We start from the raw sequence: 20,117 nt of genomic DNA, 5'->3' as shown, positions 1-20,117 counted from the left end.
TTTGCTTTGTACTTCATCATATTTCAATACATTCTAATTTTCTTTCTTTATTTAAGCTGATAATAATGTTTGATATAATACAATTTTAAATAAAAACTAGTTAAACCAAACTATGGTCAAATAAGCTTGAAGATAATGTATTTATTGTTATTTCAGGTACATGTCCAAGATACATCATCGAAACAATATCAAAGGTTTTTTCCAATGACCCATTAGGAAACGTGATTGGCAGTACACTTCTGAAAACAAATGATTCACAGGGCCTTTTTAAAGACGTCATGACTGCATATGTCCATGATTGTGCTCACATGAAATATTTGGCAGGGAAAGACTCAGAAATGAGTGTAAATAAACAATTTCTTATGATAATGGACTTTGATTTGATTTTCATAGCTTGGCTGGATTTTTTATTGTTATACTTTTTGTTAAAATAACGAGTTACTGCTGATTTATAAGGAATTTGCTTTAAATGATTTCATTTCATTTCAAGCTTTAACGCTGTCTATATTTTATGTTCTCAGAAATGCGATAAACAATCAATATTTATATGAAAATCTACAAAAACAAGTCCAGTATAAGCCCCATTCAATGGCATCGGGCTTGAAACAACAGCACACATATCTACAACACATAACATACAAAATGTATAAAACTACTGGGAGATTGTTGGACTACAGTTGTGGAACGGTCATTAAAATGGCATAACACTGGGGGGTTAAATCAGATTTCGTGCACAACGTCAGGCTTATCCCATTACTCCCGAATAAAGTAGTAAGAGTAATGGTAAATCTTATCATGGTATGCAGTTATTTAAGCAAACTTATGAATGAAACAAATCATAATGACATTTAATAAGTAAATCCAAAGTACTTCTATGATTTGGGTCCCAATTTTATCTGCAGTCGAAGGAATACGATTAAGGGTACTAAATGCATTGTTTTAAGATAACATGTAGTTCTTGTTTAAAACATTAATAATCTAACACTTAATAAAAAGGTTAAAAACTGTTTGCTTTTGTAGTTGGTGCGTCAGTGCATCGAAGAAAGGGCTTGTAATCTCGTCTCACAAACTGGAAACGAGAGAAACATTGCAGACGTTTTGATTAGCGTTCATCTTGCGTTGCGGCAGATCGACGAACAACTTACTAATTTTAGATCCATGAATGCTCTTTGGCCAAAATGCAGTCTATTTGTGCAGACTAACAAACAAAATGAAAAACATTCCAGTTCAGCCGACGGATATGTAAGATTATTTAATAAAATGTAGACCAAAGTTGTATCCCATGAACAGTTACACAGTTTTACTTTAATGTCATAAATCTGGTATAGCTAAACGTATCAATAACAATGACGGTGAGATAAACAATTTCAAAGCAATTTCCTAACTTTGTTTAACCTATATCAATTGTACATTTTTATTTAAAATAATATAATTTATTTGATTAAATTGTAGAAAAGTACAAATAAAACGATAGTTTAATATTTAAGGTACTGTTGTATTGAGTTGTTATATTCTACATTTCAGTTACTGTTTGCTTTGTATGGCCTGGTTGATACGCTTAAACCCTCGACTGATGATGTTGCAAACAAGAATGCAATTAACACTTGGCTGACAAGAGTTCACGAGGCTCGCACAGTTGTTGAAATGACTTTCCACGCTTACAAAACTATTCCACTAGTGGTTCAAGATGACAAAAACCTGTTACAAGTATCCAGGTAATTTTTCACTCATGAGTTGTAGTAGTACGGTAAGGTGCCAGGCGGTTGGTTTTTGCGCAAAAAATTGAGTGAACATGAATGGCTAGTGGTTAGGCGTTATGTATATGCAGCTTATAGAAAGATGTAGTTTGCTTTGGGTTCAAGGTCAAAGTCGCTGTTACCAAAAAAGAAAAAAACCCCGCAATAATTGGTTTTATTAAAAATGTTGCATGAGAGGCTAATTATGTTAACATAACATGACACACCATGTGATTACTTTTGGAGTTCAAGGCCAAGGTAGCTGTAAATTAAAACAACAAACGGTTTTTGCTCAATAATTTATATATTATTGATATATATTTGGATTGCTTTTTTGTTCGGTGGGATGAAGAGCAAGGTCGGTGTTACTTAAACAAACTCGAGCATTAACTACGAAAATACTTAATGCATAAACCTCATATTGAAAAATCGTACGAAAGTCAGATTTTGGAAAAGCTGTAATAAATGTCTAGGTCATGGTCGCAGCCACTTAAAATATATACTATATTTTCGATCAAAATCTTAAATGAGGAAAAAACATTTTTGTTGAAACTTTGTATTAACCAATACTATATGAAAGCGAACATTTAAATTGCAGTTAGGATTAAGTTCATAGTCCCTGATATTGAAGATATAATAAATTGTTTTAGCTCAATAGCTTTGTAATAGTTGGCATGTGGAAAAGCAACTTATTATGTCGGACGCTTACATGAAACATATCATAGTATTTTCTCTTGGGCTGCTCAGGTTAAGGTAGCTTTTGCTAATACCAGAAGAATGGTTCCTGCTCAATGCATTTAGTAAAGAATATTTTACATTACTGTCAATCGATATAAAGCATCTAATATAAAACCATACATAAGGATTTCAGATGGGGTCAGTGAAGTCAAGGTCAAGTTGGCTATAACTTAACATAGAAAAATAATTACAGCTTTTTCAAAATTTACATTTGTTAGAATTGGCGTATAGTGATGAAAACTGTCGTGCACAGGGCATGTTAATGATTTGGGGTTTCTTTTAGAGTGTTTAGGGTTAAGGTAACTTTTACTAAAATACAAAATTGTATTATTTCTATAACTTCGATATATAGTGATGGAACTTGATGCGTTGGAACAATATGTCAAGAAAACCTTGAGATTGCTATTTTTATATGTGGGTCAAAGTCAAGGAAGCAGTTTTTAGCAGTAACATTAGTTTGACTCGATGGATATTGATGAAACTTCCTGTACCGGAAGTGCAAGGGATGACATATCCTACGCGTCAAGATTGATGTTTCAAAAACTGGGGTCATGTCAATATCAATATTCAAAATACATTCATGCATCTATGGTCGATTAATATGTAAATACCTAAATATAAGTCAATAAACAGTATATTGAAAAACAGTTTTGACTCAATAATTTAAGTTTAGAATGATATGCAGTGATTAAACTTGGAATATAGAAAGCTTTAGATAAAATTTTGGGTTAGAAGGAACAAAGTGAAGGTCTCTGTAGAGAACCATAAACTTGCAAAAATCCTAATTGAATCAATTATAGGCCTAGCTTCGTAGCATAATAACGTTCTTTGTTAATGAAGTGTTTTTCTTTAGGACATGACCAATAGCGGCATGGGCTTCTTTTTCTTATATGGCTTTAGTGGAATATGAAAATACAACGAAACATCCTAGAACACGTCCAATATCCGAGAATGTAACGAATACCCTATTGAAAGTCACACGTCTAAGACCAAACAGACTCTAGATTGGAGTACGGCGTACAAAACAACCTTGACCGACCAAAGATACAGCAACATATCTGTAATAAAAAACATTTTTTTTAAATCTCTATCAGTAAGGCGAAATAATTTCACAACAATGGTGTTTATGTAAACATCAACTGAATTATTTCCAGGTTTTTTAATATGGCCCTGGAATACGACGTTAAATAGGACCGGAAGGGATAGGGTCTAGAATTTTCATTATAATTAAAACGGATTGTTTTCAAAAATATTCTCATCTGAAAACATTTTTATAACACCATCGTGAAGGCCAACAGGATGCTGGACTGTTTTTGTTTAAAAAAGAATTATTGTTAAAAGTTTGAAGAAAAAAAACACTTATTGACCAACCTTTCAATTAAAAAAAAATCAAACCGATATATGGGTGTCCTTTTTTGTTTTCCTTCAGATCATATATATAAACTTAAAACATGAGTACCAGGAAACGACACTGGTTTTTACTATAGTAGTAGTACTAGTAGCAGTAGTAGTAGAAGTAGTAGTATAAGTGGTAGAAGTAGTAGTAGTAGTAGTAGTAGTAGTAGTAGTAGTAGTAGTAGTAGTAGTAGAAGTAGTAGTAGTAGGAGGAGTAGGAGTAAGAGTAGGAGTGGTAGAAGTAGTAGAAGTAGTAGTAGTAGTAGTAGTTGTAGTAGTAGTGGTGGTGGTGGTGGTGGTAGTAGTAGTAGTAACAGAAGTAGTAGTAGTAGTAGTAGTAGTAGTAGTAGTAGTAGTAGTAGTAGTAGTAGTAGTAGTAGTAGTAGTAGTACTAATCATGTTATATTTTTAACGTGTTTAAGGGAAGCATGGTGTCAAATAAGCATAGTGAAACTGTTCGTCGAATGTGTCTGTTTTGGCACCGATGATACAATGGTCAGTTGGAAACAATGTACGGCACTGCGAAAGGTAAGGTCATGTATTATACACATATACAAATAAACCACTTAACTTTAAAACTTAATATTGATCAAAGCAACAAACATTCAAAGGAAAGGGCATTTCAAGCAGAACTAAATAAAATGTCGAAAATTCTTTTTATAAGCAAGATTTTCTAAAATCTAGCTGTTATAAGTGTGCTTCTTGTATGAAGATACAAAACGCAAACTGTTTTTTACAGAAACTTGAAAAAGAAAAAGTTGCATCTGTCAAAGACGCTAAAACCCTCAACAATATCGAAGCATGGCTGAAGTTGTGCTGCAGCGTGGCAAAGAAGATGTTTTTTGAGTAAGGCTGTATTTCGAAATTTAATAAACTGTACTATATCACTAAGTAAATCATACATACCTTACTATGTCAATCAATTATAACGTCCAATCTTTTGCAATACTGTTTCAAACATTTGTATTAAGAAAACGTTCACCAAGTGAATGCGTCAGGAAACTAACGGCATCTATCGCGTACGTTAATTATTTACAAATACGTTAGTTATGTTTTATAAAACAAAAATTATTGAGTTTGTCTCTGTATTTGTTTTATTTTGGACTTAAATTGATCATTTAAGTCCGACATTTAGGAAACAGAACGTTTGTTGTTATTCTAACATACACTACATGACCTAGATACTCCATTATTGTATGAGTATTTCAGATGAAACGTAAAACATGAAAACAAACCGAACATGACCACGCATGTACATGAAATTATATATCGAAGTAATGTTAGTATCTGTTGATAATGTTTAACAGACACTTATTTACGGTTTGTGTGTACTCTGCTATTCTTGTAGATGGAACATACCAGAACGATATTATTATTGGTATACATTTAAAGTACAAGAGACAATTTGAAGGGCAATGCGTGCATTATTTTCATGCATTTTCTGTTATATATTTCTGTCTTTGTATAGCTATTGTCATAAAGAATATGCTGAAAGTAATGCCTAAACAATGTGACCATTTTTTTATATTGTCAATTCCATATTCTATATACACCTTTTCTGGAACTTTTACTGCTATACTATTTATGATTTTATCCAACATGTTATGCAATATAACCTCTTACATTTCCAACAGCTTTCTATCCGTTTTCTACACGACAGATATGTTATTAAACCTTGGCTAATTGCTACTCAATCATAGTGAATAATATTCAAATAATCTTGTTTCATACCACAGCTGTCACCAACATCTAATTTCGTAGATACCAGTATTGAAAAGAGAAAGTGATTTCGACTTAGTACTAATTAAAAATAAGTCATATTATCTTTTCATTTGAATATTTTTTTATTTTCAGAAAAGGTAACTGCTGCTGTAAGTGTGAACGGATAATAAAAGGACCACCAGTGGAGTTGCCATGCAAACATTTACTTTGTGACGAGTGTCATGAAACAAAGTTTTTGCTTTTGGAACTAAGAGCGTGTTTAAGCTGCAAGGAAGTTGTACAAAAGCAATGGAAATCTGATAAATCAGCAGAAAAATGGTACATATATTGCTCCGATTGATAGTCATAACACGCTTATTATCATTATTTGTACTTGGCTCGTTCCTTTGTTTTGGCTTATTTATGCACACCGTTTTTGTGTCGCCTGAAAAGACGACATATAGGGGTTACTTTTGTCGGCGGCGGCGTCGGTGGCGGCGGCGGCGTCCGCGTCCCATTTTCGCTTGTCCGGGGTATATCTCCTAAACTATTAGTGTTATCAACTTAAAATTTCATATGTAGATAGATCTAATTGAGGGCAAGTGCAGTGCACAAGAATCGTTAGTCTTGCTTCCATATTTTTAGAGTTATTGCCCTTTGTTATTTTTCATGCTTTAAGTTTTGCCCGGGGCATATCTTGTAGAATATAAGAGTTATTCAATTGAAACTTTATATGTAGATAGATCTTATGGAGGGAAAGTGCAGTGCACAATTACAGTAACTCTTGCTTTCTTAGTTTTAAAGTTATTGCCCTTTGTTAATTTTCTATGTTTAAAGTTTTGTCCGGGGCATATCTTGAAGAATATAAAAGGTATCAACTTGAAACTGCATAGCTAGATAGATCTCATTGAGGGCAAGTGCAGTGCACAAGAACCGTTACTCTTGCTGCCATATTTTTAGAGTAATTGCCCTTTGTTAATTTTCATGCTTAGGTTTTGTCCGTGGCATATCTCGTAAACTATAGGAGGTATCAACCTGAAACTTATTCCGTAGGTATATCTGCTTGAGGGAAAGTGCAGTGCACAAAAACCGTAACTCTTGCATCTATATGTTTAGAGTAATTGCCTTTTGTTAATTTTCAAGCTTAAATTTTGTCCGGGGCATTTCTCGAAAACTATAAGAGTTATCTTAACTTGAAACTTTATAGATATATAGATCTTATTGAAGGGGATTGCAGTGCACAAAAACTGTATCTCTCGCTGTCATATTAGAGTTATTGCCCTTTGTTAATTTTCATGTTTAACTTTACCTTGTACACTTTTTTAGCTCACCAGAGCACGAAGTGCTCAAGGTGAGCTATTGTGATCGGTCTTTGTCCGTCGTCTGTCCGTTAACAATTGCTTAAAGAACATCTCCTCTGAAACTACCTGGCCAAATTCAATGAAACTTGACAGGAAGCTTCCGTGGGTGTCCCTCTACAAAAATACAACAAGGGGTTACGATTGATTAACAACAACAACAACAAAATGGCCGACTTCCTGTTTTGCTTTAAAAAACATCTTCTCTGAAACTATCAGTATAAATTCAATGAAACTTTACAGGAAGCTTCCTTGGGTGACCCTCTACAAAAATACAACAAGGGGTCATGATTGATCAACAGCAACAGCAACAGCAACAAAATGGCTGACTTCTTATTTTGCTTAAAAAAACCCATCTCCTCTGAAACTACCACTCCAAATTCAATGAAACTTTACAGGAAGCTTCCTTGGGTGACCCTCTACAAAAATACAACAAGGGGTCACGATTAATCAACAACAACAAAAAATGGCAAAATTCCTGTTTTGCTTAAAAAAACCCATCTCCTCTGAAACTACCACTCCAAATTCAATGAAACTTTACAGGAAGCTTCCTTGGGTGACCCTCTACAAAAATACAACAAGGGGTCACGATCAATCAACAACAACAACAAGATGGCCAACTTCCTGTTTTGCTTTAAAAAAACATCTCATGCCAATCTAACAGCTATAATGTCGACAGTAAATAATTCGTCAGGCGACACATCCGACTCGCGGAGTTCTAGTTAGTTAAATACAACGTTTGATTTGAACAGTGGAAATTAAAGGCGACCACGTGCAGAATTATTTGTCGGTTGATGTACCAATTTTCATCTTGGTAATCGTTATACATTCGTTTTATAGAAATAGTGCAGATTGTTCAAAGTAAAGTATTTAAAAGTTCTGTTTCTCGATACTAGGTAAAGACCCAGTTAAAATAAGTCTTATTCCAATTGCTTCAATTTGACAAGACAGAAAGTTCATTCTTCCGTCTTGCAATGATGTTGATTTGTAAATACATTACATTGATAATGCGTTTATCCAGTGCGTTTTTCTTGTATCTGAACTATTTAGCTTTAAATATTTTATATATTTTGTTTATAATACCTGTGTTAAAACAGTAGAGTTGAAAAGAAGTAGCAATATTTGCATGATTTTATTATTTATTTGCAATATTTTACAGGACTGCAAAGATAAAGTTCAACAAGTATCAACAATGTTGTAATGCGTTTTACATGGGACTGGTGTCGCAACTCTGCTTTGATGACCAGGGTCCTCCATCAGTCGACGTCATTGACAGGTTGTTGTCGTACACGTTTTCAACATCAGACGATACGAAACACTTTACAAGGGATATGTCGATTTTCGAAACAGGAATTGATCCGAATCCTGTATTTCGGACCTACTTGCTGCAGATGTTGATCAGATCCAGGTATAAAGATTACACGTAGGAAATGTGTCAGGAGTAAATAGCAGTATGAGTTACATAATATTGCTTGCTTTTACAAAACAATCATTTTTATTTTGATATTCTGTTACAATAGAGTTTTCGAAGTTATGCTAAATAATAAACTTTTATTTATAATGAGAGTCACACAACACGCATTCGTTTAAAATTTCTCAATGAGGTGTTCTTTTTCTAAACAAACGTACAAGAACAACCAAACCGGCATATATCTTAAATAATAATGATTGTTGATTCAAAGGTATTGCAAGCAGTTCTTTATCATTATTTTTCATAAGTCTTATTTTATGCCGATCATTAGCCTATTAATGTTCCAATCTTATTTTGATTGAACGTGTTTTATTTCAGCCGGGAATCATTTAACAGTATGGCAGATTGTTTTTTCGATAAAGCAAGATCATGCATTCAGAAGACGGACGGTTGGAGTGAAAGTCTTGTCGAAATATTTAATCTTGTGTGCCAATGCATTGAGGTATACAGTGTGTATTAAATAAACGACATCGTTGTAAAATGCAAGAAATATGAACATAATGCTAATAAAAATAAATCATTTCTTTTACACAATGCTATATGCAAATTGTCCAGTTTTTATTATTGTTTCCTTTTTTACAGGACGAGCTGTACCAAGAAGCACGATCAGAGAACATTTTACAATGTTGTTTTAAGGCTTTTGATTCAGCACAGGGAATGTTTGATAAAGAGACTACTTCGATCATAGCTAAACTTAGCGCAGTAGCTAATATGAAATTTCTGCTCAAACGTGTCACCGTATACCTTGCAAGATGTCTGACACAAGATGGGGTAACCCTTGATGAAAATGAGTTAAATCTTTTGCGGATGACAAAGACCATGCTTACTAGACCCGAAGCGGAGCTTTCAAGGTAATTGATTACTTGCAAATCAGTTCAAAACAAAAGCTACAGCTTTTATAAACAATATTTTTTTCCAAACAAAAACATAAATATTTATTGCTGTATCTATTAAGTTTCAAATTTAAGCGAACCTTTAGGACGGCAACTTATGTTTTGGAAATAATATTTGTATTTTGTCCGTATTGCATCATTTGAACATTTGTTGACTTAATTTTAGCCTAGCACTTTTCATATCCTTTATATATTTCATAATTCCTTTCACTTTTTCCAAACTATGTTCCATGCAACACTTCAACTTTAACTTTGCAACAATGGTTTCAGGATAAACTATTCGTGTGCTGTGCACGATTCTACCATGCCATATGTCAGTGTACTATGCTTGCCTCAAGTCATTCTCCCTTGAATGGAATTGAAAGTGTTTTAGCTTCCGCATGAATTGAAAATATGTTTATTTGTACGGTAGAAATATTCTAGTATAACTTAGTTGAATTTATTTTTGTTGAATAATTCCTAATCCATTTTACTATTTTTGATTTCCAGATGTTATCTGGTGAAGCTGTTATGCCGCCATTGTAATGTAGAGGTGTATCACAGGCTAAGTGAGAGTGTCGACGAAAATGTCAATTGGATAAGAGTGGAACGGCTGCGTCAAAAAGAGGTAAATACTCGTAGAATATATAATAAAGACGTTTTCGGAGAATAGCAGATCAAACGGATAAAGTAAAAAGTAATCGCCATAAACACAATTAGCAATTTACATTTATTTTAAAAGTAAATACAATAAAATAGCCATTAAACCTAAGAAAATAATATAATGAAGGATTACGTCATTATTAGAATTTCATATTACTTGAGAGAACAAGTTTAAATATTATGCGATATTTATAACATTTTTAATTCATTTAAAACATCATGGTCGGCCAAAATGAAACTATGTTATTGATATTATACATGGAAAAACTCATTTTATTTTGTATTCTTTATAGAGCGATCCTGTAAACTTCTTACGAAGTAGTGCTCCTAAACGTATTTATGAACCGACATAGACAAAAACTAAATAAGAATAATTATAAAAGTGTTCCGCTATCCATTTTCATGGTTTTATTGATTTTTTTTTACATTTGTTCCTCGTGTAGGCCTCATTGGTACCAGACAGGTTCATCATTTGTGGTAATGTGTACACAAATATCAGGGATAAGGTTGCGCAAGTTTTCACAGGTGAAGACATGTCAATATTGGAAGAAGCTGTGAAGGTAACGTTTATATCATTTAGCAGTAGTTATTGTTAAATTATGTTACACATATTCATCAAGAATTAAGGAAGAAAACATACGCATATATATATTATATGGGTAAATGTTAGACTTTTTAAAAATGTATTACGTGTTATGTTCAGTCAAAAATGCAACAAAAGTAAGTCATTATCATAAAACTGTACAGAAGTTGTATACATTTATTTCTAAATATTAAGCTGCTTAATTATACAAAGGATCATTTTAACACACAAAATATTGATTTTGTCGAAATACGTTCGGAAAAATGCAAATTCAAACAAGAAGCCATCATGAAATTCGCTCAACTTACTATTTTACCAAAACATTATAAAAATGATGTATGTTTAATTTTTGAAAAAGAAACGAAATCAAATAAGCATTTGGAGTATTTTAGTAATTGGTATTTTGAAGGTCCTCTATATGAGAAAAGGTTAATGTAACCATACTGATCGTTGGTAAATGTTTTAAATGCGAATACCATTTTCTATATATACTTGCATCTGTAAGGTCCGATCACTTTCGTCTGGCACATATTTGAAATAATTATATTTTAATTTCGTAATAACATTTTTCTCAAATATGATTTAATTGTTGAAGTTATTACAAAAATAAATAACACGACATCAATATAGGGTTATAATAGTCTGCTTTATGTGTTTTTTTTGGCAATAGAACACATGCATTGTTATCCGCTGATCACGTGTTATTATGCGCTGGGTAAATTTCGCTTATCTAAAGCATGGATTTAGGGTTTTTCCGATGTCAGAATCGTATTAGAATATAAATAGTACACTGATTACAGTATAGTTATGTTTCGTTTAGCAATATTTTAGTTTTTTTCTCTTCATAAATATAAACATGTAGTAAATACGGAACGCTTTGACGATTAAAAGCACAACATTTGTTCACGTGTATAGACGTTCACTGATTTAATAATCGTAAAAGTATTAAATATATGTTGTATCAACGTATATGATGGATAATGCATATTACGAGCCATATTTAAGGAACTTCGGATTTGAATTCACAAAACTTCTTCACTGGCTAATTAGAGGCATATTATTCCCCTTGAGCGAATAGACTGATCGCTTTTATAACGGCATGACTATTACACAACTTGTTCAAACTTCTTTAAGAGCATGTCGGTAACAAACTCATAGCGACGGTGTGGTTGGTATATGAAGCATCGAGTTCAGTACGGTGATAATGGGCCGGTAACTATTGAACCCGCCAAAGAGTTGCAGAGACGCTGCGCACATTGACTTGAAGCATTCTCAACTTGACATGGAGACGCTCTGGGCATTGGAATCGATATATTGCAGGTGGCACGCAGGCTGAAGACGGTATCTTGGCTCAAGACCTGTTGAAGTCGAGTCGGGGTTGCTGAGAAGGGTGTATAGAGAGCTATGTGGTTTAAACTTGTGTATATATAGATGCAAATAATGCGTTAACCATACTGAATTGTGTGAACTATTGAAAACAAATTCGTGAACACATATCAGCCGACCCTTAAACCACAAACTCCTTGAAGGGTCGTCCGAGGTCCGGTATGAGGAGGTAAAAATGATTTGTCAGTTCAAGACGGAGTCTGAAACTAGATTTTGAGAAGTTGATATCAATATTCGAGTGTATGAATATTTATATGAATAGCTACCGAAACGAGCAAAGTAGTCAAAATTTAAACATAATGGCACTAAATCAGTCTCAAAATGCTGCAATAATGAATAGCGAGAATCCGTCTTTAGGGTACGCATGCAGCGCCAAGAAAAAAAACGCTACGTGAAGCAGTAGAGAGGCGCCAGCCGTTCGGACTTCAGAACAGGAGTTAAAGCTCATAAATAGAAATGTGCGACTGGCGACTGGAAAAAAATGTATGATACTAGCTCCAAAGCGTTGCGGCAGTCTGAGTAGAACAATTATGACTTGAATATGCATGTGGAGCGGTTTAAGCGTTCTGTGCCAGGGTGTTAGGAAGCTACGTGGAACGTTCGATTGAATTCAAGTTTGAGTTCAAAGGGTTGAACGTTTAAAATAGTCCCCCTAAGAACAAGCTGATATAAATCCGGCTTTTAAAAGGCCGCACTTAAACTTAAGCTTCTGACTAAAAAGGGGTTCAAGTAGAGGCTTAGGGAAATAAGGCCTGACAAGGCAAAACTGTGTTTCAGTTTATAACACTGTTAAAAAGGTAATTGTTGAAATAAGCTAGCCAATGTAGCTCAGCCTGATAAGGCTTTAGTATATTCGGGAATAGTTTCTACATACATATATACATATATGTTTATCAGATTTGGCGCTTGAGGAACGTGTCCCCGGATCATCGAAGAAATGATCAAAATTGAAAGGTGGCACCCGTTGAACAAGGCTTATAAAAATATACCAATCAATGATAAGCCCTAAAAACGACCAGGTACGACAAAAAGCCAGAAAAACCACAAACGTGAACGTGCTACCGGTGTGGTCAAGAATGACACTATGCTAGGCCTATGCCCATACGGCAGTAAAGCAAGTTTCTTTGATCGCACGGGTCTCCAGATTGAATCTCTATTAGGCGAGCACGACTTGGATCTTACAGATGGCTGTAAAAGCAGTGTTGGTTTTAGCCCTCCTCCCTCCCTTAAACTAGAATTGCCTCAGATTTTAAATATCGGAAAGTACTAGTGGGATTCTTATATTTACATGGATTCAAACCAGTAGTGTCACATTGTAGATTGGTTTGTATCTTTACAAACATATATGTATTCGTTTTCGTTTTCCAGAATAGTCGAGGTCAATCAAAACATACGGGACTCTACTTGGAACTGGCTGTTTTCAGGGAAATCACGTGTACATATTCCGTCGATAGCCAATGCGAATCGGTAAGTGTCAAATGTACTTGTCAAATGTACTTAAAATATCACTTTTGGCGTTAACGTTTATATATTTACCAGTGTTAAAGCTTAAATCTCTTTGTTTCAATGGTTTTGCATTGTTTTACAAAAAAAAGGGTAAAGCATATGGAAATATTATTTTAAACCATTGATTTGTTTGTGTCTAGAACTACGGTTTACTATTTGCAGAAGGCGAAAACGTTTAGACAACGTTTGGAAGAATATGACTTTGTTGAGAACAAGGTAGATGCTTTTTTTCTATCTATAGTATATGGTATATAGTTTATTTGACTTTCACATATAGTGTATCATCAGACATCATAGTTTCATGTATATTTATATTAAATTTTTCTTTATCTTGCAAAGAAGCTCGGGCAGTCTATTGTAACTAACCTAAAGCTTTCGATATGGTTAGACCCAAAGGACTCTTTTTCAAACTGCGGCAAAGTGGTCCTTAAAGAGCTGTTCTCTCTTAGAGAAACGAAATCTGTAACAGCCGGCGTTCCTATTCCTGGTTCCCCTATTTACCTAGTTTATATAAATATATGAATGACATCGTGCAGGAAACTATGTCTCCATTTCAACTTTTTGCATATGATAAAGCCTTAAACTTACTTGACAATGACCATAATGATGCAGCAGGTCTACTTAATGACGACTTGACAAATATTCATACCTAGGCAGAACGTTAGTCAGTTTGTTTTAATCCAGCGAAAAAAGAGAGTCTTCTTTTCTCTCGAAACCAGCACATCCACCAGTTTTATGAATAATAAACAGCGCAAGGAAGTTCTTACACATACACACTTTAGAGTCTACACTTTCAAGTTCCTGTTCCTGTCAAAAAAGGCAACGGAGATATATGATATGCAGTCTAAATATTCATTCCCGATCGAAAATCACTAGAAAGGTTTTACACAACTTTTATCAGACCATTAGTTGAGTACGCGGATGTCGCCTGGGAAAATATCCCGCAAGGTGAACAATAATAAGACACCATAATTATCTCCCGTGCAACACGTTTTGCGTCTTTTGAAGTTCTATACATCGAAACTGCTCTAGAACCACTTAAGGACAGGGGACGCAAACACAAGCTCACCGTTTTTTACAAGATGTTTAAGTCAATGACTCCGTCTTACTTGTCGTCTATGATACCTACCTTGGTGATACAACCAATATCATATTCGTTACTCGGGAAATATCCGGAGAAAACCGGCTGTTGTCCAACTCTTTTCATCCTTCTACTATCCTTCTACTATCTTTTAGTCAAATGTAATTCCAGACTCGGTCAGCACCATCCGTTCCAGTTTTCAAACGCAATTTGTACAAAAACAACAAAAACAACAAAACTGTTACGCAGTTTCATAACGGAGGACATCTGAACACCGTGTTCACCACACAATAATACACATGCATTGCAGCTCTCTTAAAGATAATTTGTTCTCTACAAATATTGTAGATAGGCCATGCTGCCAGTGCGGGGAAACTGATGAAACATACCACTTCTGTTTTTTTCTCTGCTCACCTTACCTGAACTCAACAACAAGCACCATACTTTCAGGCCGATCACACTCCAACTCGAAAAAGCAAATGACAAAACGAACTCCATTACCTAAAAATATATCCAGATATTTATCAAACAGACCAACATATGTTGACACACCAACAACATGATTTAAACAGACCTGCCTTGTACCACTTACTTCTTGACATGCTATTTTACTTTGTTCGCCAACCACTCATACACTATCTACTTCACGTTATACCCGCGAAATACTTGTTCTCGGGTTTTTACTCGATTGCAAACCCCATTACAATTTGCATTACGGTTCATAATCCATTAGCTATTAACTATTGTAACTACAATTAGTGGAATACACGTAGTTTACACCAACCATTATACATTATAAAGAAGCTTGTAAGCACAACAGAAATGAGACTTGGATACGCCTGAAGCTTTCTATACAATTCTATCAATACCTTGCGGCAAACATAATGCTTTTTCCATATAATTAAGCTTTCACTTATACTGGTTTGATTATTCTTAGAGTTTCTATACCTTATTTTGTATTGTTTATCTAAATAAATACTGTTTAAACCAATTCGATTTTAAATTTACGTAATGCATCTTGTATAATCGAGATAACGTATGATACAAACATAATACAGACAAAAATGTTATGGAGGGCATGCATCCAAACAAATAATCAAAGAAAGACCTATAATTGTATAATCGGTATACATACATATTAAATTTAATCATACATTTTCAGAATGATTATCGCTATTATATTGTGTGGAACGTTAACTGTATTAAAACATAGACTATTCAGTTGTATGAAGAAATTATTTAGTATTACTAAACACAATCTAATTTGCTATATAAACTTTAATACTTTAATATCCATTGACCTCTTTGACGAAAGTTGTTGATGCCTGTTTGAAAAAGTGGCTCATTAATATTATTTAAATATAACTGACGTTCAAAATTTCACTCTTACTACAGATATTGCAGCCTTTGATCAATGTTTTCTTAATGATAGTCAATTCACAATCGTTACAGGATCTTATTTGTCGCATGTTGGACAATGCACTGGTGCCAAGCAGCAAGCTTAAACTTTTCGATGGAGAAACTTCCAGACAACGCAGTCTACAATGTCTTATTGTCCACTTCATGTCAGTGATGATACGAACAAATGAAGGATCGTCCGTTGTCCTACCATTTCAAGTATTGATGAACAAGCCTGAGACTGCTATGGTACTACAGTATTCCATTTTCCATTAGTCTGCGATATATATTCTTAAAACATTCATATGCAAGTTCAATTTTCAACAGCATAGTTCTACAATGTTTTATCAAGGATTCAAAAAGTTTGATTGATTATGCTAGCAATAGTTGATTATAATTTTTGAATTCGTATGTATTTTCGGACATCAATTTTCTCCTTGTGTATGGGTATGTAATACTGTAACAGTAGACTAGCGTTAAAATGAAAACTTACAGTGCGTTTTGAAGTAGATACTAAGGACCATTCGTTTACTATGAAACAGTCGACTAAAACTAAAATTATGATGCAGACGACAAATTTTAATCTATTTATATACCTGTATTTTGTTCATGAAAATATAACTTTTTGCTTTAAATGAGTATCAGTTAAATATTGATACACTGCGGCTTAAAATTTTACACAAAAGTCATTCGGCATTTGAAGTAGGTCAAAATGTTTCAGACAATTCAGTTGAAAACGTGGTGTGACTTTTTAAAGATATTTTCAGTGAAGAAATATATTTAATAAAATAGTGAAACATAGTCAATCCATTTCCTGATTTAAAAAATATATATATATATTTCTTAGAATAGAAGCAAACACCATAAAGCCATAAAAGCCCGTTTTGAAACTATTGGCACTTGAAACCACTCCTAAAACGTGGAACACTTTCGTGGAAAATTTCAAAATATTGCTTTTATTACCAAAATCTAGTAAAATGGTCTTTGTTAACTTTTAAGATCTCATAACAACTACAAATGTATAAAAGAATGTGGCAAAGACCGTACTTGTAATAAGCCAACCGCCTTGTGAAAGTACGTTTTAGTGTTTACTCTGCAATATCTTTAATATAGCATATATGTTTAATTAGAGAATGTATCTACCCGCAATGCCATTGGATGAACTTGAAGAGGTATTGGACGCTATTCGTGAAGCTCATAAGGAAAACAAGTACAACAATCCGGCGTTTTGGAGTAAGTATCTATAATAGTTTAGTTTCTTTCTCATGTAGAAGATTCAAATGATACAACGACAACCTCATTGATTTTTTAAAAAACCCACGTAATTTGAGTACGTTTAAAATCAATTTTATAGGATTTTTTCCACTATATTGAACGTTCTTCTTAAACATTTGGTAAAGTCAAGTGTATGACATATTTCTGGCATTAAAGCATCAGTAGTTGTCTTTTATTCGTAACTGGACAATAACAAACTTCAGTCTGATTGCCCGGCTCGTAGTTATGTTATAACCGTTGTCCAATTGTTCATTACTGTAGCAAGGCGTTTATATAGTGTTTATTATGTTTTAGAATGTCAAAATGGCCATCCATATGTGGTTGTAGACGTGAGTATTGATTTAATATTCTTGTAACAAAAAACGTGTATTGCAATATGACATTTTTTTCTTACTGTATTGTCGATATCACATTTTTTGCCTTCTCTCGGTCATTCACAGTAATTACCTTGGATGTTTATCAACTGTGCTATCCAATTCAACAATGGAAACCACAGAGCCTAAATATTTTCAAGTTACCGATTAAACTCACAAACATAAAAAACATACACCCAACCAATGCTACAATACCAAACCCAGTGCACAAGTACCAACCTAACATCATTGATATATTTGGGAGAATAAATACCTTGACGGAATGAGTTTGTAACAAAAGTACAAAGGAAACTACAAGGACATGCCCGTCTAAAAATCACAAGTAAAAACACCACACACAGACCACACATGCATAAAATAGCTTTTTCAATAAATAATTTGAGTTCCGCCTTGTAACGGTCAGTTAAACACGAGTTCATTTACACGAGTTCATTTGAACTCGAGTATACAATTTAAGCGGCCATTACCTAACACTTGTCTCAACATTTATCAATAATCACAAAATTTAAATGTAAGCCTCATCAGAGGAGACATGGTTGACACAAGATACTCAATTGAATTAAAGCATTGTTGGGGCATAAACAATAAACATCGGACCATGGCCGAATAGGCTGTTTAAGGACAGCGCTTGTCATCACGTCCTAATTTTGAAATTTCAGTGTGGAAACAGAGTTGAGAAAGCAAAGTGCAACAAATGCGGTGAAGATATAGGAGGAGGTGCAAAAGACAACATGAAACTGGATTATATGTAAGAAACACTATTTGATGGGTTCTACTGTCATGGTGCGTGTATGTTCATTTGACATCATTATCCCCTGGAAACAGTTCTAGATGTACAATTTTGAAGCGGTATTGACGTACAGTAGCTATATTTAGATATATGATTTGTATTTGATATTGTAAAGCAGCAGATAATATACAAATAGTTACGCTAACCAAAATCTGTATCAAATAGTAAATGTCTAAACTGGCTATTGAATCAAAAACTAAACAATCAACATGCAAGCGATGTATTTTTTGATAAAAAACTTAAGTCTAAACAGTTAAACAGTACTTATTTCATGAAAATATATTGGAACATAAACTTATACATGTATCATTGTAATGATTGAGGAAATAGCTGATAGCTTATATCCAAACCACTCTTTTTAAATACCTTAATAGTGACTTGTAAAAATAGAAAAGACAATACATTTTATAAAACACTTATGTAGGTTTTGTTCTTATAATTTATATATGTGGCATTCTACAAGAGAGGGTTTAACTTTTTGCTGCTGAGCTTGTTTCTGTAGATTTATGCATAAATTTTAATACGAACTGGTGACATAAAATATCCTCCGATTTTTGTTGTGATATTTCAGACCAAAACCAAGTGTTGGGCACATTCTTGGACACGCAGATATAAAAAGTACTGTTGTTGCTATTAGAGAAATGTCCCCGATATACGTTGCACTAATGAGACTTCTGACGCACTTTGCTATGTTTTTGGGGATAGCGACGGACAGAAAGGTTAGTCATAGGTTTTTTTATTCTAATTACGCAAAGAACCTTTGCCCGTTGTATGTTTTTATAATACAATGAAAACCACAGGGAGAAGCCAAGTAGTCGGAACTTCATAAAGAAACCCTGTTTAGATGCATAAGCCAATGGCCAAAACGACAATGAACTAGAGACACGAACGCATTACATCACATAAATAAATACGAACATCACTCACAGACCACGCACGCATCAAAGTAGTTTAACGATACATGTTTGGATAACCGCCTTGGAACGGTGGGTGAAACACAAGGGCACTAGAGCACGACTTTACTCGGGGTTAAACTAGTTCGTATGGACAGAAGTTTACACTTGTCCTAACATTTAGGAAAAAATACACAATTAAAATTATAAGCGTCATCAGAGGAAGCATGAACTTGAAAACAATAAAGATTAAAGTTAACATTATATGTAAATTGAAAAGTAATAATAATTACTCAACGATCGGATACAGACAACACCTGCAAACGAATGAATCAAACGGAGCAACAGTATTTTAGAAGTAACGATAAAGTCTTTAAAAGACAACCACCTGATATAGCTCGCCTAAGCAAGGTTTATGTAAACATAAAGTCTAATAATGAAAGTATCATTGTAACTTGACGAATAGTGGTCACTGAGTGTTTAATAAAAGTTCTAAGTACCATTGTGATTTGATGTAAAATACTTTTCCATAATCGTCACAAATTTTCCAGGTGTAAGGAAAAAAATTCTCAATAGAAAGAAAAGTTGTAGATTTAACAATATATTTTAACAACGATCATGAAGGAAGTTATGATCATTTATACTAAATCACTTTCGTTCACATGAAGAGTGTGGTCTTGTGTTGTGGAGGAAACCGGTGTACCAAGAGAAAACCCATTTGTCCGGCTTGGTGACCACCAAAAACACTCACATGCGCACAAACTGGAAATCGACCCGGGTTGACTTTGTAGAATTGAGTGCACTTACCACTGCGCTCATTGAAATCTAATTTTGACACAACATTCATTTACGGTCAAATTTTATTGAAAATTGTATGATTTTCCACTAACTGAACAC

General features: G+C 34.0%; 1 protein-coding gene across 1 annotated transcript in view; it reads left to right on the top strand.

The window, feature by feature from the left end:
* The window catches only part of LOC128238250 (E3 ubiquitin-protein ligase RNF213-like), a 144,250-nt gene that overhangs the window by 108,414 nt on the left and 15,719 nt on the right, over positions 1-20,117 (top strand). Inside the window, exons 65-82 of the mRNA XM_052953955.1 lie at positions 157-344; positions 1,021-1,242; positions 1,525-1,715; positions 4,292-4,397; positions 4,609-4,715; positions 5,724-5,909; positions 8,088-8,336; positions 8,718-8,841; positions 8,982-9,250; positions 9,782-9,899; positions 10,378-10,494; positions 13,272-13,370; positions 13,572-13,625; positions 15,943-16,137; positions 17,019-17,121; positions 17,458-17,492; positions 18,197-18,285; positions 18,899-19,046. Of these exons, the coding sequence (XP_052809915.1) occupies positions 157-344; positions 1,021-1,242; positions 1,525-1,715; positions 4,292-4,397; positions 4,609-4,715; positions 5,724-5,909; positions 8,088-8,336; positions 8,718-8,841; positions 8,982-9,250; positions 9,782-9,899; positions 10,378-10,494; positions 13,272-13,370; positions 13,572-13,625; positions 15,943-16,137; positions 17,019-17,121; positions 17,458-17,492; positions 18,197-18,285; positions 18,899-19,046 (2,600 nt within the window). The remainder of the gene's footprint in view (positions 1-156; positions 345-1,020; positions 1,243-1,524; positions 1,716-4,291; positions 4,398-4,608; positions 4,716-5,723; positions 5,910-8,087; positions 8,337-8,717; positions 8,842-8,981; positions 9,251-9,781; positions 9,900-10,377; positions 10,495-13,271; positions 13,371-13,571; positions 13,626-15,942; positions 16,138-17,018; positions 17,122-17,457; positions 17,493-18,196; positions 18,286-18,898; positions 19,047-20,117) is intronic.

The sequence above is a fragment of the Mya arenaria genome, chromosome 6, assembly GCF_026914265.1.
Source record: "Mya arenaria isolate MELC-2E11 chromosome 6, ASM2691426v1".
NCBI classification, from domain to species: Eukaryota; Metazoa; Mollusca; class Bivalvia; order Myida; family Myidae; genus Mya; species Mya arenaria.
This window is presented reverse-complemented; position numbering and strand designations above follow the sequence as displayed.